Consider the following 21,951-nt stretch of genomic DNA (forward strand, 5'->3'; position numbering starts at 1 on the left):
GCACACAAAAGTAAGTATAGAACACTTTTCCAAAATGGAATTATTTTTTGTTGTTGTTGTTTATATCATTGTATCTGGAATTGGCCAGTTTGTGAAGTTGGAAGGTACAGTCCTCCAGATTGGCAATGCTGCCCAAGACTTTTGAGAGCAACAGCAAAGGGGTTAAACTCCAAATACAGAGTTAGAGGGAAGAATCTCCACAAGACAGAACCAATTGCAAGTTTAGGAGGTTTGTTCCCAGAACTACCCTCCAACATTTAACTAGAAGGACCAAAGAACTTACTGAGCTATTAAATTCATGGGTGTGGTCTATTTTACAGAAAGGATACAGGTCAGATATTAGCTAAAGGAAGAGACACACAGCTCAGTCTGGTAGGATTTCAAATCAAAGCTTTTATTTTTCTTAGGAAGTATCTTCCCCCAAGTCTATGCATGGCAGTATGCATGGAGTATTGCCAACCAGCAAGCTCACCTGAGCTCTGTTCAGAGTTTTTATTTGAACATCATCTCATAGGTATGATTCATTGATTGATTGCCCAGGTGGCTGAACTTAGTCTCAGAATTGGACCTCATATCTTGTGACCTTGAGGCCTACCATGAATAACAAAGACACTCCGATTGTCTGGGAAATCCCAAGGGTTTAGTATTTACTTCCCAGGAGCCACAGACAAAAGGCAGACTGCTCTTTGGGGAAGACCAAATTCTTCGCTAGATACATTGTTATAAAAATTCACACAATATGGAAAGGAAATGGCCCCCTGGAGTCCCATCTCTGTGGAATAACTAGTGTTAGTATTGCTTGTTTGTTTTATATTGTTCCAATGTCTAATAAAGTTCATTGAATTATACATACTGTTCTACAACTGGCTTTTTTTTACTTTCAAGTGTATACAGGTGTGTATTTTTTTTGCATGTGTTTGAATGAGTAACCTGAAGTTGAACACTGGATATAATTAGTTTTAAAATATTTTGTTATCTAATAAATAGTGATGCATTGCACATCTACACAGTTCCTTGCATGTTATTCTAATTTTTCTCATTGAAATAATGTTTGAAATAGAATTGCTTAATTAAAAGGCATGACCAGTTTGAAATTTGGTATGTACTTCATTATTACCCCTCTTGGGATGTTTTCTATTTAATAGTTTATGGAATGTTGAAATTTGTTAATGATTTTCATATTACTCTTAGGTAAACATTGCAACTTCAGCAATTTCAAATGTTGAATGTACCCATATTCCACATCTCAGCCCGGCTGTAATTACTACTCTGCAAAATGAATCATTTTTATCGTCCCAAAACAATGGGAATCTGGAAGTACTTACAGCTTCAGGTACTCCAACCATCAATGGGAAAACTGCTTGTGATGAATTTGATCAACTGATCAAAAATATGGCCCAGGCAAGATCATTTTTTCTTTTTAGTTGTGATAGAATGTATAATATCTTAAGAATGTAATCAAGTCGTGGATAATTTGAAGAATATTTACATGTTTATCTTATGTAACATGTTAAATATACATTAAACATATATGTATTAAATGTAGTGTTAAATATATTATTATTTATTAAGACATTTATAACATCTGAAAAAAAATTGGAATGAAAATGAAGTAGATTTTGTGTGTTTGGATGGCTCAGAGATTTTTCTATTCCATTTCTTTAAATTATCACATTTTCAACTGAGTATTATATTTTATGTTCTAGAAATATTCTGCAGGATAAATAAAATGTCTCATTCTAGGTGATGAGGGATCAAGGTTATTTTAGGGAAAAAATTAATTTGTTGTGTTTTTTTTTTTTAAACCAAGTAATGCCACTAATAAGATGACTATAAGTGCAAGGATTAGCTTTTAGTTTTATTTCTTGTTTTGCTTCCTGGACAGGGTCGCCATGTAGAAGTGTTTGAGCTCCTCAAACCTCCCTGTGGGGGCCTCGGGTTCAGTGTTGTGGGACTGAGGAGTGACCACCGGGGAGAGCTGGGAATATTCGTGCAGGAGATCCAAGAGGGCAGTGTGGCTCACAGGTGAGACTGGCGGGCTGCTGGTCTGGGTTTGATACCTCATTCGGGAGGTATTGATCACCCTGGGAGAATATAGAGAAGCAAAATGAATGAAAACAAACAAGAATCCAAAAATAATGATATTAACCAGTGTTTTTAGACATCATTGGCATTGCTATGATAAAAAGTAAGTCCTTTTGAAAGAAGAGTAGCTATTCAATATAGTCATGACTTAATCACTTTTTAATAAGGAAAGAAAAGTTTGACGAGGACATGTTCTCAATGTTAATAAATGGACTCTTCTGATTAGATTTTAAAATTACTATTTAGAAAACTATACATTTAACCCATGATAATTTAAAAGAGATTTTATTAATATACTCAAAGCAACAAGTAAATATATGCCTCCTTGCTTTTATTTGTAGAAGATAGGAACATCCAAGATATAATGCAAAGGTTAGGTAGCTGAAAGAAGAGAGCTCTAAAATGGGGGGAGTTCATTAGATCCAATGGAGCCAGAGTATATGCTTTTAAAAGTAGAAGTCCTAGAAAAAGCTACTTAATTGTGGACATTAGAACATAGAATTAAAATAATCTGATACTATATTTCAGGAAAGCTGTCATTGTTTTGGGAGCCATCAGATATCTTTTACCTCCTTTCTCATTCTTGATAGAGATGGAAGATTGAAGGAAACTGATCAAATCCTTGCTATCAACGGACAGGCACTTGATCAGACGATCACACATCAGCAGGCCATCAGCATCCTGCAGAAAGCCAAAGATACTGTGCAGCTCATTATTGCCAGAGGCTCGTTGCCTCAGCTCATCAGTCCCATGGTTTCCCGCTCCCCATCCGCAGCCAGCACAATTTCTGCTCACTCTAATCCGGTGCGTATGTAAGATTTTCACAAGGAATAGAACCCATTTTTCTACTTCTTTTTTATTTTTTTACAGGTGTCTAGATGACTATTTTACATTTTCCTTAGGTTCTTGATATTTCTTGAGTTTTTGCCTTTTTATTATTTTATCTCTCCTTCGCCTGGAACAGTTATTATTTAATTTTGATAAGTTTCTGGCTTCTAAAACAATTTTTACCATCTTTTGTATAGTTTCTTTTTTATTTGGTAACATCTCTCAAATGAAAAAAAAAGATTAGACCTTTTACAAAATTGACTCTATCTGCCGACAGATACTATCTTGAGTTTGCTTTGTAATTTGCCAATTATACTCTGTATTATTGTTACAGTTAGCTGTCTATGATGACTTTAAGAAGTAATCTAATTTGGAATCTTGCAAGGCAGGATTATGCAGAAAACATTTTTAATACGTAAAAGTTTTTTTTCTTGATCTTTCCTTTTTTAAAGAAAAAGTTCTACAAAGGATCTCCCAAACCAGTGCCTATCTTTACCTGGTTAAATGTGGTCACTATGATGATGAATTGATAATTTCAAGATTGATTATGCAATAACAATCTTTTGAAAGGGAAGTGTAACTAAACAAAAGAGACATGTCTTATGACTCATTTTTATGTTTGAACTCAATTATTTAATACTATTCATAAAATAACTTTCACAGAAATCTCAACTGTAATGAAAATTTTAGTTTTTCCTAAATATGTGCAGATTCTTATAGGAGCTTTGTTTTCAGGTTCACTGGCAGCATGTGGAAACTATTGAATTGGTGAATGATGGATCTGGTCTGGGATTTGGCATTGTCGGAGGAAAAGCCACTGGCGTAATAGTAAAAACCATTCTGCCTGGAGGAGTGGCTGATCAAGTAAGCTACTCCCAACAGGTGTTCATGCTGTTTCATTAAATAACATGGCTTCATCTTTTACATTATCTGCCAGAAATAAGAAGCTGTGGCCTTAGGTAATATCAAAGAATCGAGTTAGACTCTTCTGTTTTGCTGGGCTGTCCGTAAATTGTTTTTTTAGACTTGGGGAGAAATACCATTGAAAGGGGAAGATTGATCTTAAGTTAAAGGAATAGACCCCCAGACTATAAAGCCCAAGTTATGGTTTTGATCATTGTAGAGGTAGCAGTTCTTTATTTTATGATCGTAAATCAAATTTATAAACCTAGTCAACTGTTTTATGGCCACAAGACACTATTGAAAAAAGAATAGTTTGCTGTAGTAGGAAAAAACACAAGATTCATCTTGTCCTTTTAGTGCTGGGTCACTGGTGTCGTCTTTGTCCACGAGACCCGGCCTGTTTTTGTCGCTGAGAGTTGTACATCAAAGAATTGCCATTTATGCTGGAAGTGCCATGTTGGATTATATGTGACAAAATTTTAGTTGCTTATTATAATTTATATTTTACTTAGACAAGTTCAGCTGATGTAAGTATATTTGTGCTTTGATTATAACATTTCATAATGATGTTTGCTTTTATAGGTGTATTTGAACTTACTTAGGAGTCATGTTCATCAAATATTTGTCATATTCATACGTGAAAGTCAGGTTTATTGGCAGAGATATTGACAGTAACACAATAGTTTGACATTTTAAAAAATATTAGCCAATATCTAGCAGTATCTGGTGAAATCCCCTTCATTGACAAACTTGTAATAAATAAGTTTTATCTTCAGTATAGAGCCACACTGTTCAATACTGTGGGTAATTGCCAGATGTCACTTTTTAAATTCAAATTTAAATTAATTAAAATAAATAAAGTTACAAGTTTAGTTCCTCAGTTGGTCTGGCTACATTTCATGTGCTCTATAGCTGCATGTTGCTTGTAGCTGCCGTATTGGACAATACAGAACATTTTCATCCTTGCACACAATCCTAGTAGCCACTGTAGAGAGGCTTCTAAGACTGCTTGCCACGCCCCATCTATATGAATTTTTACCTCACCATGATATCATCTGCAGATGAATTCTTTAGAGATATTTATAACTTAAATGGCAAGGCAGAAAATTGTGGTGTTAATTCATTGCTTTCTTGTGGTTGATACTGTATTTTGTGTAATATATATTTGTATAGTGACTTATACTATATCTTTGTCTAATGGCATTTTCTTCCTCTGCCCCTCAAAAAATTCACAAAAAGCCTTAATATTTTATTGTATCTAGTAGGTAGAAATCAAATTGAAAAGCTTATATCGACTATCAATTTAAGGAATATTTGTGAATTTTAGTTACTTATATCACATTGAGTGATATTAGGCTGCTTCAAAAATGTAGTTAAAAAAACACAACAGTTAAAACCACAGCCACATGTCTAGTGTCCTATGATTGATATTTCATATCACTGATTTTTTTTATTCCCTTTCCCTCATTTAGGACTTCTCTGAGGAAGGTAATAAAAACAAAGCCTGATAAACCAATCTCTCTTTATTCAGCATGGGCGATTGTGCAGTGGAGACCACATTCTAAAGATCGGAGACACAGATCTGGCAGGGATGAGCAGTGAGCAAGTAGCACAAGTCCTCAGGCAGTGTGGAAACAGAGTCAAACTGGTGATTGCAAGAGGTGCCCTAGAAGAACCGGCAGCACCCACCTCTCTGGGCATCACTGTGTCCTCATCCCCATCCTCTACACCAGAGATGCGGGTAAGTAGGTGAAAGTTAATGGGTAGGTCATAGACAATAGCACCTAAATGATAGGATGTTTGTTTGGAAACCAGATTTATTAATGTTCGTATATTAGTGATAGATGCACAACCGATTGACACAGACACTAGTGTGGTGATGGCCTCAGGGTGGGGCAGCGGGTGTGGGCTAAAAGGGGTCAGTGGGGAGACAGAGGGGGACATTTTTAATACTTTGAACAATAAAGATACATTTTTTTTAAATGAAACAAAATTCAAATAGATGTTTTGGCACAATATGTTATTAATTAGGAATAATGTGTAAAGATGAAAAATCGATTGCTTAAAAAATTCTAGATGACTATTTTGCATTTTTCTCTAAGCAGTACATTTATGAGGATAATGTTATGTAGTACAGAAAAGTTTTAAGAAATTATTTGCTACTAATACCTAAAATGTTGGATACTTTCTCTTACATTGAAGGCCCTCAATAGGGTGTGGTAAATAAAGCTTACTAAAACCTTTTAATATTGTTTTATGGTATATCATACAACTGTTATCAGATTTATAATGAGAAGTCATTATCCTTCACCCAGTTATAAATTTTTAAACAAAAGTTATGTTTTTGAGATTGTAACAAAAGCTTTACCCATATGCATAGCCTCCCATCTATGTTTGTAACGATATAACAAGAGCTAGAAAATTTCAGAATTATTCGAATGTGGTGGTTATCACAAATATTTCAGATCACAATATGACTGTAGTGCATAAAAAAATCAACAAAACCATTTTATCTAGAAATCATATATTTAAGGAGAGAATTACACTCAATTTTTAGATTAGCTTTATAGCAAATGTAAGTTCTACATTTTTCTCCAATAGTTCTAAAAACATCTGATTCTTTTCTATTGAAGTTTTTTTCTAACCAGTTGCTTTGAATTCTTTTTTTAGTATCCTAACCTCCTCCACAAACCCTTTTAAACTTTATTAGAACACTTGAAATTTCCATGATTCTCTTGTTTTCAGGATTGAGTTTGGTTGCTATTTTTTGCAGAAAGAAAGAAAGCTTGTTTATGAAAGTATTTAAGTGGCATTCTTTTGTGGTAAACAAAAACATTTTATTCAGCATATATAAATGAATGCAATACCGAGACCCACTTGATGTAATTGAAAGCTTAGAAAAATATCTATTCTGTGCATATCATCATTTCTGAAGCTTGTGCCCCTTTTAAAACCATTCGATAGTCAAATTGCCACCCTCTAAAATAGCACTCGCATAAGTCTTATTAAAAATAGAAAACACATTTGTTTCCATTGAAGCAGATTTCATCCTGTCATTTTCATGTAATTATCTAAACTTTAAACTTTTTGCTAAGTTTGCACAGATAATTATGTGCAGTGAGAAAAACTAAATGAAACTTTACAATAAAATTATATCTCATTTAGGTGAATTATCAGTGAGATACAATCAGAGTTTACTTAAAAAAATCAGGAAACATTACTAGCTAACCCCAACCAGCATGTCTATTCAAACCCATAGCCTGAATTCTGTCCTGATCTTCTTAGGGTTATCTGTAAAATGCTGACACCCCTTTAGTATATAATGCCAATAGCTTAACGAGAACTTATTGCACTAATCCACTAATGCTTAATTCAGGGACTCTTGCCCTTTAGGCCCATATAGAATTAATAGCAATGCTGCATGTTAGAGAAACTTGCTTTCATCTATCATTGCAGGAAGTAAGGAAGTCATAGCAGAAAGGCATACTTTCTTTACAAATAGCTTTTACAATTAAAGTATGAATTTACAAAACAAATACAGAGACCATTTTAAATGGTTCATGGGTGCATTTCACTGATTTTTTAAAGAAATAATCATCAGTCCTAGCCGGTTTGGCTCAGTGGATAAAGTGTTGGCCTGTGGACTGAAGGGTCCTGGGTTCCATTCTGGTTAAGGGCACATGCCTGGGTTGCGGGCTCCATCACCAGTAGGGGGCGTGCAGGAGGCAGCCAATCAATGATTCTCTCTCATCATTGATGTTTCTATCTCTCTCTCCCTCTCCCTTCCTCTCTGAAATCAATAAAAATATATTTAAAAAAAATAATCAGTCTATTAAGAATATTTCTGAAGGATAGATGAAGTCATACTTAGAATCAACTATTGACTTGGGATAGTGACAGTAGCAAAGTGTCCCGAGAGAACACAGGGGCCCCTGCATTCCCCTGGGGCTTTACATTCTGCAGAGCATTCAAGAGCCGGGGTTCTGCAGCCAGCCTGTCTGCACTGAATTCTGCCTCTGCTAGGATGCTTCCTGTTTGTCCTTGGAAAGGTGTATGTTCCTCCGTTTCCCCAGAGGAAAGTTGACAGTAATTGTGCCCACCTCAGTAAATGTTAGCTGCACTTGTTATTCTTATTCCTGATAGACAGTTGAAAATTAGAAAAATTCAGTAGCAAAGCCAGATTTGAACTTGATCTGAATTAAAAATGTGAGTTCATTCAACCTCCTAAATCCTTAACAAATGCAGATGAGCGTCTTGGAGAATAGAATTTGATAATAAGAAACTATTTGATTTCTGAAGTTTTGTATACACAGACAGTATTGTATTCCTGTGATAGGGGGTGTGTTTCCTGCTGACATTCCCTTGTAGCACAAAGGAACGATGCTCAGTTCACGTTAACAAGACTGAAGTAGTAATCTCACAGTGACCCTCCCGCAGAGTTCTCTGACACCTAATTACACCTTATTCCAAAATAAAGAGGTGGCTTTTTTTAAAAAATATTTTTATTGATATTTTTTACAGAGAGGAAGGGAGAAAGATAGAGAGTTAGAAACATCGATCAGCTGTCTCCTGCACACCCCCCACAGGGTATGTGCCCGCAACCAAGGTGCATGCCCTTGACTGGAATAGAACCTGGGACCCTTGAGTCCGCAGGCCGACGCTCTATCCACTGAGCCAAACCAGTTAGGGCTAAAGATGTGGCTTTTTTAGTTATCTTGTTTGTTTACCTGTTTATTTTCTGTGTATTATCTATTTTATTTTAGGTTGATGCTTCCACTCAGAAAAGTGAAGACAGTGAGACATTTGATGTAGAACTCACTAAAAATGTCCAAGGATTAGGAATTACCATTGCTGGTTACATTGGAGATAAAAAACTAGGTAGTTTTAAACATTAATATTTTTTTTAACTTGACAGTTGCCTCTAATGTAATTATCTTATGAGTTATTGAATCATATTTGTATATTTTTATATTATTAGATAAACAGATTGAAAACTTTTCTAGGAACAACTTAATGTATGTAAATGTGATTTTGTATTTATGAGACAAAACCAATGTCTCATCCTCTGGCCTGTTTCTACTACTGGTTTTATTTGTGTGGGTTGCTGATTAAATTTCCTCAAAATTAGGACTTTATATCTGGATATTAGAGGATGGATATTATTTATTTGAGTGATTTTCATAAATAGTAAAAAATATATATATATATTTCCAATCTTAGAACCTTCAGGAATCTTTGTAAAGAGTATTACAAAGAGCAGTGCTGTGGAACATGATGGCAGAATCCAAATTGGAGACCAAATTATAGCAGTAAGTAGCACATTTAATTTTGCTGTTAATTGTCATCATTGAGAAGTGCATTCTCTTCCTTTACTCAGTTTTGAGAACTACATTTAGCTTGATACTAATTTAAGCTTGCTTTGTTAATTTGACTCTCATTACATTGACCAGTTTTATTTTTATTTTTTTGGAATTAAGAGCATTCAATAGAAGCTTTACCGATTTCACTTCTAAAGGTGGGACTTCATTTGTGAATAATTTGTGATATATCTGATTTCTGATTATAACATGAATGTAATAGCTATACATTAGTTACATTCATGTCATAGACTTTAGTTGCAGACACCAAGGTAAAGACCAGTTGTCATAACCTCTGGTTTGCTTGAATCTGAATTTGGGAAGTGTGCATTTTCTTCCTTAGGTTAGCAGAACGACACTGTTATTGTTGACTCCATCACCAAGGCTACTTTTAGCTGTAAGACTATACAAGAATAAAGAAAAGATCCAGCCTCTCTAATCAACCCATCATTCTTATTGTGGTAACATCACTAGGCTTTGAGCACATGGCTATTCAAGGCAGCGTACAAAAGAATCTAACTTCCAGTTCAGTGTTCACTGGAAATGGGGCTACCTAACTCCTTCTTAGAACATAAACCCAAAAGACCCTGCAAAAGGGGCTTCCTGGTTAAAAACTTCAAGAAAAACTGTAGGTGATATATTCTCTTAGGGATTCAAAATGCACATGGAAAAATCAAAGACTGAGAAGTTCTACAATAAAGAAACTTGTTTAAATCTTTTACATCAGTGTTTCCTAAACTTCTGTAATAATGGGTTCTTTCTATCTTCAAACACATGTTAATATCCTTTGGAAGACATTTTGAGGAATGCCAGTTTAGTTTAATACTAGAGGCCCTGTGCATGGATTTGTGCACATTGAAAGGAAATTAATTAGAAATGGCCGGTGGGGCGGGACTGGGAGAGACGACCTGGACACGCCCTGGAGCCAACCTCCTGCGGTCCCTTCCCGGCTGGCTGCACCTGGGGTGGCACCGGGACTCGAAGGGTGTCTGTGGAGTGAGCGGGGTCTCTCCGGCAGGTGGGGTCCCTCAGCCTGGCCTGTGGGGATCAGGCCAAATCTGGCAGTCTGACATCCCCCGGGGGGTCCCAGAGTGTGAGGGGGCACTCTGTAAAGATGCTGTTGCTGGGCAGCTCCTGAGTTGAGCATCTGCCCCCTGGTGGTCAGTGCATGTAAGACCTACCGGCAGTCCCTTAGCCTTTTTTATATATATAGACTAGAGGCCTGGTGCACAAAATTTGTGCACTTGGGGGTGTCCCTCAGCCCGGCCTGCACCCTCTTGCAGTCTGGGACCCCTCGCTCCTTTCTGCCCACCTGCTCGCTGCTCCTTTCCGCTCTGCTCGAATGCTCCTTAGTGCTGCCTCGGAGGCGGGAGAGACTCCCGCCACTGCCACTGTGCTCACCAGCCATGAGCCCGGCTTCTGGCTGAGCAGCGCTCCCGCTGTGGGAGTGCACTGACCACCAGGGGACAGCTCATGCGTTGAGCAGCTGCCCCCTGATGGTCAGTGCGCATCATCGTGACTGGTCATTCTGCTGGTTCCGCCGTAACTGTCGCTTAGGCTTTTATTATATACAGTAGCTGTGTTTGTTTAAGCTTAATTAAGTTTCTGTGGTTTCCTTGGGATTATAAGAAAGTAGAATGTTAGAATAGAATAGTTCTTGGTCATAGCAGCATTATTCACAGTAGCTAAGATAAGGAAGTGTCATTGATGTCCATGGATGGATGAATGGATAAACAAAATGTGATGTATCTGCAATGGAAAATTAATGATACAAAGAAGGAAATTTTGCCACATCCTACAACATGGATGAACTCTGAGGACATTATGCTAAGTAAAATAAGCCAGTCACAAAAGGACAAGTACTATTTGATTCATCTTACAAGAAGTGCCTAGAGTCATCAAAGTCATAGAAGCAGAAGGCAGAATGGTTGTTTTGAGGGGGTGGGTGGAGGGGGAAATCGGGAGCTGCTGTTTAATGGGTACAGAGTTTCACCTTGCAGGATGAAAACATCTGGAGATCTATTGATCTAACCTTTTCTAACCATACATACAGTTCAAGAGTGTTAAGTGTGAATATACTTAACACTCCTGAACTGTATGTATGGTTAGAAAAGGTTAATATGGTAAGTTTTATGTTACGTGTTTTCTACCATAATGTAACAGGAAAGATAGAAATGTCCTTTATCTCTGACATTTGCTCCTGTATTCAACTCCCTGAGTTCTGGGGCTTAGTTCTTTACAGCTCCCAACTGCACCTGTTCACCTCTTTTTTTTTTTTTTTTTTTAATATATTTTATTGATTTTCCACAGAGAGGAAGGGAGAGGGATAGAGAGCTACAAACATCGATGAGAGAGAAAGATGGACCAGCTGCCTCCTGCACACCCCCCACCGGGGATGTGCCCGCAACCAATGTACATGCCCTTGACCGGATACGAACCTGGGACCCTTCAGTCCGCTCTATCCACTGAGCCAAACCGGTTTCGGCATCTGTTCACCTCTTAATCGACTATAAAGATCAGATTGTGCTTGCCCCTGAACTGACTGGTTCCTGTAAGGGGCCTTCCCCCTGTATCTCCACTTCAACGTACAATGAAAATTAACTACTTGAAGTTTTTTTATTTGGAGGAAAGGAAAGGAGAATGAATAGATACAGACTCTAAATACATATTTCATACTGAATTAAAAATTGAAAACACAGCTACGTATTTTTTCCCTAAGCTGTATAATTTAACTCATTAGAAAGCTTTTTAAAATTCTCTTGAGATATAATTCACATGACATCCAGTTTACCCATTTAAAGTGTATAATTCAGTAGCTTTTGGGTACTCACAATTGTGTATCAATTATCACAATCAATTTTAGTGTATTTTCATTATCCTAAAAAGAACCCCCATATACATTAGCAGTTACTCCCTAATTCCCCCATCATCTCAACGCTAGACAACTGCTGATCTAATTTCTGTGTAGATTTTCCTGTTCTGGACATTTAATGTGAATGGAATCATACAGTAAGTGGTCATTTGTGATTGGCTTCTTTTGCTTAGCATAATGTTTTCAAGGTTCATCCGAGTTACAGCATATAAAGAAATCCGTCATTTCTAAATGATAATCCACTGTATGGGTAGACCACACTTTATTTATCCATTCATCAATTGATGAGCATTTAGGTTGCTTCCTCTTTTGGAGGGATAATGCCTCTATGAACCTACATGTATAAGTTTTGTGTAGATGTAAGTTTTCATTTCTTGGGTATATACTTAGTGCAGTGGTCGGCAAACCGCGGCTCGCGAGCCACATGCGGCTCTTTGGCCCCTTGAGTGTGGCTCTTCCACAAAATACCACGTGCAGGCGCGCATGTACAGTGCGGTTGAAACTTCGTGGCCCATGCACAGAAGTCAGTTTTCGGCCTGGGCAAGTCTATTTTGAAGAAGTGGCGTTAGAGCACTCAAGGGGCCAAAGAGCCACATGTGGCTCGAGAGCTGCAGTTTGCCGACCACTGACGTAGTAGAATTGCTGAATCATATACCTTTATGTTTAAGTTTTAGTAAGCTCCTTTCACCTACAAAATTGCAATAAGGAAACATCTCTTGTATAGTTTTTAGGAAAACCATATGAGTCATTTATTTTACATACCTAGTGTAATACTTTGTACCTAAGTGCAATTTGATAAATTAAGCAGATATTTATTAAGGGCCTGAAATGAGGCTCTTACACATTTGAAAGAGTCTCGTAGTAGCTTCCCTCCTCCTTGTCATTCTTTTCATTCTTATATAAGTGGAACCTTAAATATAATTTTGCTTAGGCAAGGTCAGTGATAAAGGAAATTATTGACCCAAAAGTGGAAGCAGCCTTCTTGTGAAATTTTTTTCTTTCAATAAAATCACTTGTATTCATCATCATCAATGTTCTGATTTTTAACTTTTAGCAACATTTTTAGAAGCACCTTAAATGCTTAGGGAGCATCATGAAATGCTTTGATTATGCCTTAATTTAGTGCAAAATATCACCATCTTGTGGACTTTTGAGATACTGGTAGTCAAGTTCTTCATACCAGTTGTGTTTTCACAACTGCATTTGTTTTTCTCAATCTCTGTTTTGGTAACAGCTGTTTTGAGCTATACATCATTTTCATTTTATAATTGTTGAGGTGGTGAGAAGATTAATAAATTATTTCTTACTATTTTGAGGAATTATTATTTTATAACATTAAATTTTTTTTTGCAGGATTCCTGTTTCACAGATTGTGCTCTGTGGACCCCTAGGGTTTCCTATAGACCCTACAGGGGAAAAGAATAGAATAAATGAACACAGTTTCCCCCACTTTATTAATCAGTATGTAAGAATTATATGATAAAAGGACTCTATTTTTAAAGTTGGCCAAACTTGTCATTAAATAAAAATACATACACTCATCCTTTTTAGATTGATATACAGAGAACTTGGCTAAAAGCAGTATGAGGTTATGATTAATTAAAATATTATTAAACAAGCATGTGAATATGGAAAGATGTCAGATGTTGCCTATGATGTTCTGTGACTTTTTATACATACTAGAGGCCCGTTGCATGAAGAGATTTGTGCAATAGGCCTTCCTTCCCTTGGCTTCCAGCACCGGTTTTCCTCTGGCACCCAGGACCCAGGCCTTCACTCCGGCCAGAGTCTGCCATCTTCGTCTTCGCTGCAAACTCCGGAGTCTGCAGTCTTGTCTTCTCTATGGCACTCCGCTCCTGTAGATCCCTTCTCCCCTGCCCTCCCTCTCGTAGCAGGCGTCCTGCCCCGCCTGGCCACTCCGCTCCTGGAGCAGCTGGGCGGCCGCCATCTTTGGCCTTCTAATTGGCATACTCACTCTGATTGGCTGTGGGCATAGCGGAGGTACGGTCAATTTACATGTTTGTCTTTTATTAGGTAAGATAGGTATAGGCTGTGTTGGAGGAGGGCTTGGCCAGCTAATTGAGTGTGCTAAGAAGCTGGGATTTTTGAATTGTTCCAGCTAGTTTTTCTCCCTATAACGGTTCCTGTTAATTGATACATCTGTACTGTGCACTGTGAGAATGTTAGATCTCTTCTTGAGATAGCACAAAGGCAATTTTCTGACACTGCAGTCTTGTCTGTGGCACCATTGGATGGGAAGCCACGGCTTAACTCTTCCTTCTATAATGAGGGAGCAGAGCTGGCCTGGGGCCTGGTTTAGGCTTTGGTGACCTTGTCTCCTAGGTATGATGGGTCTAATTATATGGAACAGAAACTGCTCCCATGAAAGCTTGGGATTTTCATGTTTATTAATCACTTCTTCACTCTGTACTAATAATATCAGCTGATGAGTATCTTCCCGGTCCAAAGTGCCATGCACTGTAATTTTGGGAAGTACCATTATTCCCATATTACAGATGGAGATACTGAGTAATTTGAACTGAAGTCTGGAATTAAAAGTCCATGATTATTCCATTACTAGCTTTCCCGTTGCAGGAAAAATCCTGCAATAGGATTTCCTGCTGCACTCTACCCCGCCTCCGCTCCTCCCTTGTCCCCCACCTCACCGTCTCCTCCAGCCCGCCTGAGTTTCCCTTCGCCCCCAGCCCCGCCTCCGCTCCGCCCTTGTCCCCTGCCTCACCTTCTCCTCCAGCCTGCCCAAGTTTCCCTTCGCCCCCGGCCCCACCTCCGCTCCGCCTTTATCACCCGCCTCACCGTCTCCTCCAGCCCGCCCGAGTTTCCCTTCGCCCCCAGCCCCGCCTCCGCTCCGCCCTTGTCCCCCGCCTCACCTTCTCCTCCAGCCCGTCGGCGTTTCCCTTCACCCCCGGCCCCGCCTCCGCCCCGCCCTTCTCCTTCCCCCAGGCCCCGCCTCCGCCCCGCCCTTCTCCTCCCCCCGGCCCCGCCTCCGCCCCGCCCTTCCACCCCCCGCCCCCCCCCCCCGCTTGCTTGCTTCTTTGAAGCTTTACTCCCTTCTGCAGCTGTTGGCTTCTTTGGACGCTGTCTTGATATGCAAATTAGCCGCCATCTTTGTTGGGGCAATTTGCATACTCATCCTGATTGGTTGGTGGGCGTGGCTTGTCTGGTGGGCGTGGCTTAGGTGTAGCGAAGGTGCGGTCAATTTGCATATTTGTCTATTATTAGATTATATAGCAATGTCTTTGGTGCTACTACCATCTCTGACATTTGTTTTCTTGGGAGATCCTCGTAGAGATATTTGACTTAACTTTACATAGCAAATGGTGGATTTTTCATCCAACTTACTCTTCCCTTTGGCCCCTTGTTTCTCAGCAGTTTACTCCATAGTTTCTTTCTTTTGGGTACCATTGTTCCCGAGGGGTACTGGGTGCTCTTAATGGGTTTCAACATGGCCTGAGCCTGGCTTTCCATGGCAGTGGCATTCCTCTGGTCTATTTTCCAACAAAGTCAGGTTGTTGAGCAGTTCCCAACATAACAGCAATTTTCTCTTGCTTCATAGTCAAAGCCTTTTTCTTATTCTTATACACAGTCCCCTGCATCCTTCCCTCCTTGAGGTGACACAGCTCTTCTGACTTGGGGTCAAGGAAGAACCATCTAAGTGGGTGTGGTGAGGACTCAGCACACTTCTCTCTTTAAAACAAAAACAGGCCTCTTAAATTTTCCCTTACTGTAACAACCCAGCTCTTTCATGTCCTAAATGTACACAAGGTTGAGTTCTTAACCACTTAATGTAAATTTCTTCTTGGTGGCCCCTCTCACAACTTAGTTTAGCACAGGATATAGGTAAGAGTAGCATCTCAACCATAATTTCATTTTCACATACATTACACTGAGTATAAAGCTCTCAGTTTATTTCTTCATCACAAATTCTATGGATAGCCTGCTTACTCTGCTTCCTAGATGCTGGTGGATTCTTAATTTTCTTTTAATCTTTGAGATCGAAAAATTATACCAGGATATGTACAGATGTTAGGTGTTTTCATTTTGTTTTCTGGTTTTTCATGTACCTCTATGATTTGTAGACTCAGGTAAATTTCCCTACCTCCTAATCTGATTTTCCCCCTCACTTATTCTCTTCTTGTGAATTCTTTTCATAATTATGTTGATTTATTAGGATTAGCCTATATTATTAGTCTTATTCCTCTGATGATTTTTATCTATTTAATCTTTTCCTCTGAAATATGGGAAAATGTCTTCCATTTCCTGTCAATTCTATTGACTGCCATCACTATAAGAGTTATGTTTTTCATTTTAGGTAGATATATTTTTGTAACTGTAATCCCTACTTCCATAAAAACAAGGAAATATGAATCTCTTCGAAGGGAAGTTTCAGGAAATATATTTTTTTCCTTTTCACTGCAATAATGATTTCATTGGAAGGCACTTGCACTGATGCTTCAGTGCACACACCCTCTTTTGGACTGGGCCATCTAATTCTACATCTTGTGACCTTTAGTCATAGTCAGTAAGAAATATGCTTGTATAAATGGGAGCTGAGATGGGTCCTGGTGCAGACTGTGTAGATTTTATCCAGATGGCTCAGGAATTGGCAAATCAAGAAGGAAGGGGAAAGTTTAGATTTACTGTTTCACTTAAGATTAATAAAATAGAGAGAAAGCCAGTGCTAGAGCATCATGATGGGGCCTTTGCCCTATGTCCTGGGCGATTGTCTTCTGTGTTTGTTGTGTGGCCAGGAGGTGGTTGGAATTGTGTATATACGCACATTGTGTATGATGTGATTTGATAACATATATGTAATTCTGTGCTGCTGCATGCTCCTAGCTTGGTGTGGCCTCCTGCATTAGTGTATATTTTGGAATTTCTGGTTAGGGTCTTTTTATAAAAAAAAAAAACCTTTATTATTTAAAGTATAACAGATACCTTCTCCCCCCAACCCCCATTGCTCCCTGCCTCCCCACTCCTGCTACCTCCCCAGGCCTTCACTGCACTATTGTCTGTGTCCATGGGTTATGCATATATGCATGCAAGTTCTTAAGCTATTCCCTCACATAGGGAGTTTCAGGTGGCCTGCCTTCAATTTGGTTATGTCCATATTATTCCGAGAAGAAGTTTCTTTTCCAAGTTTCTGGTTTGGGACTTTTTGTTCTCCTTTGACTTCCAATTTTGTGGGAGTGTTTTCTGTTATTACATATATATAATGAATTACACATTATATGTTACATATTGCATATTACATGTTACATATTGCATATTATATATTACATATATATATAATATACAATATATAGCCTATATAATAAAGAGGGAATATGCAAATTGACCATCACTCCATCATAAAGATGGTGGCGCCCACAATGGAGGCAGGGGTTTCCATAACACAAGATGGCTGCACCCACAGCAAAGCCCAAGTTCCCATAATGAGCCTTAAGGAGCAATCAGCAGGGACCTGAGGCCGGGCCCCCCATAGGGCTTGACGTGGGACCTCAGGCCATGCCCCCTGCCCCGGCGCCAGGCCGGGGAACCTCAGGCTGCACCTCCCACCCAGCGGGGCTTGACGGGGGACCTGAGGCCATACCCCCCACCTCGGCACCAGGCCAGGGGACCTGAGGCCGCGCCCCCCGCCCAGCAGGGCTAGATGGGGGTCATTAAGGTGTGCCACCTGCCCCGGTGCTGGGCCAGGTGACCTCAGGCTGCTCCTCCTGCCCTGGGCCGGGGGACCTCAGGCCACGGCCCCCGCCTGGCGGGGCTTGACGGGCGACCTTAGGCCATGCCCCCAACCTGGCAGGGCTTGACGGGGGAACTCAAGGCGCGCCCCCCACCTGGCGCTGGGCCAGGGAACCGGAGGCTGCGCCCCTGCCCGCCGGGGCTTGACAAGGGTGGGACCGGCTGGGTCTGGATATAGCCCAATGGGGGTGGGGCTGGCCAGGTCTGGGTCTCGTGCGATTTCAAGGCACACGTGGGTGGGTGGGGACTTGATTCTGGGTTTCATGGTGCGCCTCAGACTCTGACAGGAGGAAGATTTTCATATACATTTTACTAATTTTCTTTCATCTCTGACACTTCTATTATAGAGAAAGGGCAAATAACAATATTAAAATATCTCCTCTAATTAATCCCCCTTTAATGTGCACGAATTTCATGCACCAGGCCACTAGTGTTTGTGTATGTGTGTGTGTGTGTGTGTGTGTGTGTGTGTGTATACACATACATACATATATATATGAGGCTAATATGCTAAATGTCCCTCCAACTGTCCGGCCGGTTGCTATGATGTGCACTGACCACCAGGGGGCAGATGCTCAATGCAGGATCTGCTGTGAAGGGCACTGGCCATGTACAAAGAAACTGCACTGTGGATCTGGCACTAACAAAGCAACATTCAGCTTCCCCCAAGTGGGACACAGGCCCTGCCACCACCCTGGGGTGACAGCCCACAAAATTGTAGCCAATGCTGCCGAGACCCCATGGCACAAAACGTGGCCCACAGCCCAGCCCAGAAATGGCCACTATGGGTGCTGGATAATGATGTCATGTAGCAATGCCCGGCTTCCTCTCCCTAGCGACTAGCCTCCTTGGAGTTTATTTAGCCCAGGAACACAACTTGCCTTATAGCCAGGTGCAAACATTTCACAGTTTAACCAAATGTTTGTGAAGCATTTTCCCGTGCCTCATCTCATTTGATCCTCACAGAAGTCCTGGAGTAGGTATATAGAAGACTTGGTAGAATCCTATTTTCTTTTCATTAGCTGGAAAATGGAGATTTAGAAACTTGACCCAACTAAAAAGAAGTAAGAAATGGTGGACCTTGAAAATGACAAACACTGCTGCAGTTACATATTTTACCCTGTGTTCTCCCTGAGTGATCTACAATAATAATCTGCTTCATGTTGATATATACTGCTGTGTTGCTGACAGTTACCTGAAGGAGAAGTTGGAATGCTTCACTGGGCTGGAAAAAGTTTAGCTAAGTCAGAAGCAGGTCTAATTAAACAAGTTTATTCTATATCTATAAAAGGCTAAGTTGCACGATACATACAAAGCTCTCGCTGGCACCAATTGCTCGTGTGTGTTTCAATCTGTCCTTGTCGATCGTGAATTTGGTTGATACTTCTGTTATAGAGAAAGGGTGAATAGCAATATTAAAATATTTCTTCTAATTTATTTTCATTCAATGTGCACGAATCCGTGCACCAGGCCACTAGTATATTATATATATACTAGAGGTCCGGTGCACGACATTCGTGCACTGGCGGGAGGGGGGGGGTCCCTCAGCCCAGCCTGCACCCTCTTGCAGTCCGGGAAACCTCGGGGGATGTCCGCCTGCTGGCTTAAGTGTAATAGAACTTAGGGGAGTGGGACTAAGCTGACAGGCGGACATCCCCCAAGGCATTCTTAGCGCTGCCATGGAGGTGAGAAAGGCTCCCACCACCACCACTGTGCTCACCAGCCGTGAGCCCAGCTTCTGGCTGAGCGGTGCTCCCCCTGTGGGAGTGCAGTGACCACCAGGGGGCAGCTCCTGCATTGAACGTCTGCCCCTGGTGGTCAGTGAGCATCATAGCAACCAGTCATTCTGCCATTGGGTCAATTTGCATATTAGCCTTTTATTATATAGGATCTTTCTAAATGGGAATCAACAGGGTGTTGGTAGGAGGAAAGAGGAGAGAGTTAGACATTTGTTCAAGTTTTCATGTAGCTCAAAAGTATCATACAAAGTTTAACTTGCAAGTATTAAAATTATGCCTGCCTTCTCTTTTCTCCCCTCTCTGTGTATATATGATGTACATTGTTTTATATGTGTACTATTTATTGTTTTATATATAAATAATATGTACATTATATGTGTGTGTGTAAAACAAATGGGATTTTTAAATGTTTAATTGAAAGTTTTATTACCTTCTTCTTGGAACCTCTGCCGTAAGGGAACTTCATCTTGGAGACTGCTGATTTATGTCTTACTGTGATTCTTATTCGTTTAGTAAATATTTGAGTGTCGGATGTGACCAGCACATCTGACATTTAAAATTAAAATTCTGTGCTATGAAGGAGAAATGCTAATGGGGGGCTTTAACTATGGTCTGGGACAACAAGATAGGTTAATTGTGGAATAACCATTGGATTGAGACCTAGTACATGGTAGGCGTTTTCTAAGTGAGCAGATAAGAGAGACCATGCATGGAGTGGGCTGCCCAGAGAGCCTGGACTGAGGAGCAGAGCGTGCAGAGGCCTCGTGGCTGAGGGCATCCCCGTGTGTCAGAGGAAAGGAAATGAGGCCTTGGTGGCTGGAGGGCAGAGCATCAGGCACATCGTTCAGGATGAGAATAGGGATGGGATGTGAGGACAGTGACACAGGCCATTCTGAGAGAGAGATGGGAGCACTGATTGTCCTAAGGAGTTTTCTGTGAAAGGCAAGTAGGTTCATATGATTATATCTTCAGTTTGGAAAGCTCACAGGGGCCTCTTCAAATGTCTTGTCATTTGTGAACTAGAAAAAAATCACATACATTTTTGAAGAGGCAAAGAAATTAAAAGGAGTGCAGTTTTGCTGTCTTTCCTTTTTTAAAGGGTGTGTGTGTGTAATGATTTTGGAAAACATTAGCACTCCAAGTGACCACTTTTGTTACTGTCTTCTCTGCTTTTCTATCCTGCATAAAACTGGGTCCCAGACTTGACTGTGCATCCCGATCACCTGAGGAGTGGAAACAAAATATTTTTAATGGTATAGAATCCTGGGGCCCATGCTAGAACTGTTAGCTCATAATTTCTAGAAATGAGACCCCATAATCTGTAGTAAGCAAAACAAACAAAACCCTACTGAGTGATTCTACTGAATGTAAACTAGTACTGGTCCCCAAACAGGCGTCAGCCCATTCCCTTCTAGGGGAATCCTCACTCCCCATTCTTCTCACACGAACAGGCAAGTAACTCCACATTTGGTGAACCGGTAATACAAATATCCATTCAATGTTTAACATGCCTCGTTCTTACCAGGTAGATGGTACAAACCTTCAAGGTTTCACCAACCAACAAGCAGTAGAGGTATTGCGGCACACGGGACAGACCGTGCACCTGACACTGATGCGTAGAGGAACGAAGCAGGAAGCTGAGCTCACGGCAAGGGAGGACGTCACAAAAGATGTGGTTTTGTCTCCTGCCAATGCCAGCATCAGCAAAGGTAATGCCGTGTTACCCGGTTTTCGGTTATCCCCTTACAGCATCTCAGTGTTTTTCTAATTCTACAATCATTTAAAGAATAGTTTTTAGTCTTCACCATTTAGTATGAACCAAGTAAAAAGGAACTTGAATAACGTTGGGATGGACTGGAGCAACGATGTCTTCATTAACTATAGAACGGACTTCAGAATAAAGCAGATTGCTTCCCGTCCTGTTTACTCAGTCACCATTTCCGAGTTGGAAACATACACAGTCATTGACCTTGCTGTCCCTGCCTTACTTTTTCAATGTCCTCATCATGTTTTCTCCTTCGGCGGAACCTGTCTGCCTGGATTATGCATTTGAGCCCCAGGATGTTTCTGACTCCTCAGCCTTTCCTTGAAGGAACGGATTTTAATTTCCCTTTTAGAAATGTCATTCATAACCTGCTTACACATGAGCATTTCTGGGAAACACTGACATCCCTATGTAGCTCACCGGGCTCAAGGTTTACTGGTAGAAGTCAGGCTGTTGGTTGGAAAGTGCTGCTTCATTTCTCAAACTGCTAACCATTCTGGTACTTACGTCATAAACTACCTCTTACAGTACGAGGAGACAGGGAGGCAAATCACAGGAGAGATTTATCACTTCTTTGTTCCATTAACACGAGAACATTCCTTTAAGAATAAGTGTTTATTGAAGAGTTTCCTTACAAAAACA

General features: G+C 40.2%; 1 protein-coding gene across 1 annotated transcript in view; it reads left to right on the top strand.

Annotated features, from left to right (window-relative positions):
• The window catches only part of MPDZ (multiple PDZ domain crumbs cell polarity complex component), a 183,624-nt gene that overhangs the window by 66,285 nt on the left and 95,388 nt on the right, over positions 1–21,951 (top strand). The window contains exons 4-11 of the mRNA XM_054727012.1: positions 1,192–1,401; positions 1,886–2,025; positions 2,676–2,889; positions 3,649–3,777; positions 5,348–5,557; positions 8,580–8,694; positions 9,037–9,125; positions 21,070–21,253. Of these exons, the coding sequence (XP_054582987.1) occupies positions 1,192–1,401; positions 1,886–2,025; positions 2,676–2,889; positions 3,649–3,777; positions 5,348–5,557; positions 8,580–8,694; positions 9,037–9,125; positions 21,070–21,253 (1,291 nt within the window). The remainder of the gene's footprint in view (positions 1–1,191; positions 1,402–1,885; positions 2,026–2,675; positions 2,890–3,648; positions 3,778–5,347; positions 5,558–8,579; positions 8,695–9,036; positions 9,126–21,069; positions 21,254–21,951) is intronic.

The sequence above is a fragment of the Eptesicus fuscus genome, chromosome 15 (genome assembly GCF_027574615.1).
Source record: "Eptesicus fuscus isolate TK198812 chromosome 15, DD_ASM_mEF_20220401, whole genome shotgun sequence".
NCBI lineage: Eukaryota > Metazoa > Chordata > Mammalia > Chiroptera > Vespertilionidae > Eptesicus > Eptesicus fuscus.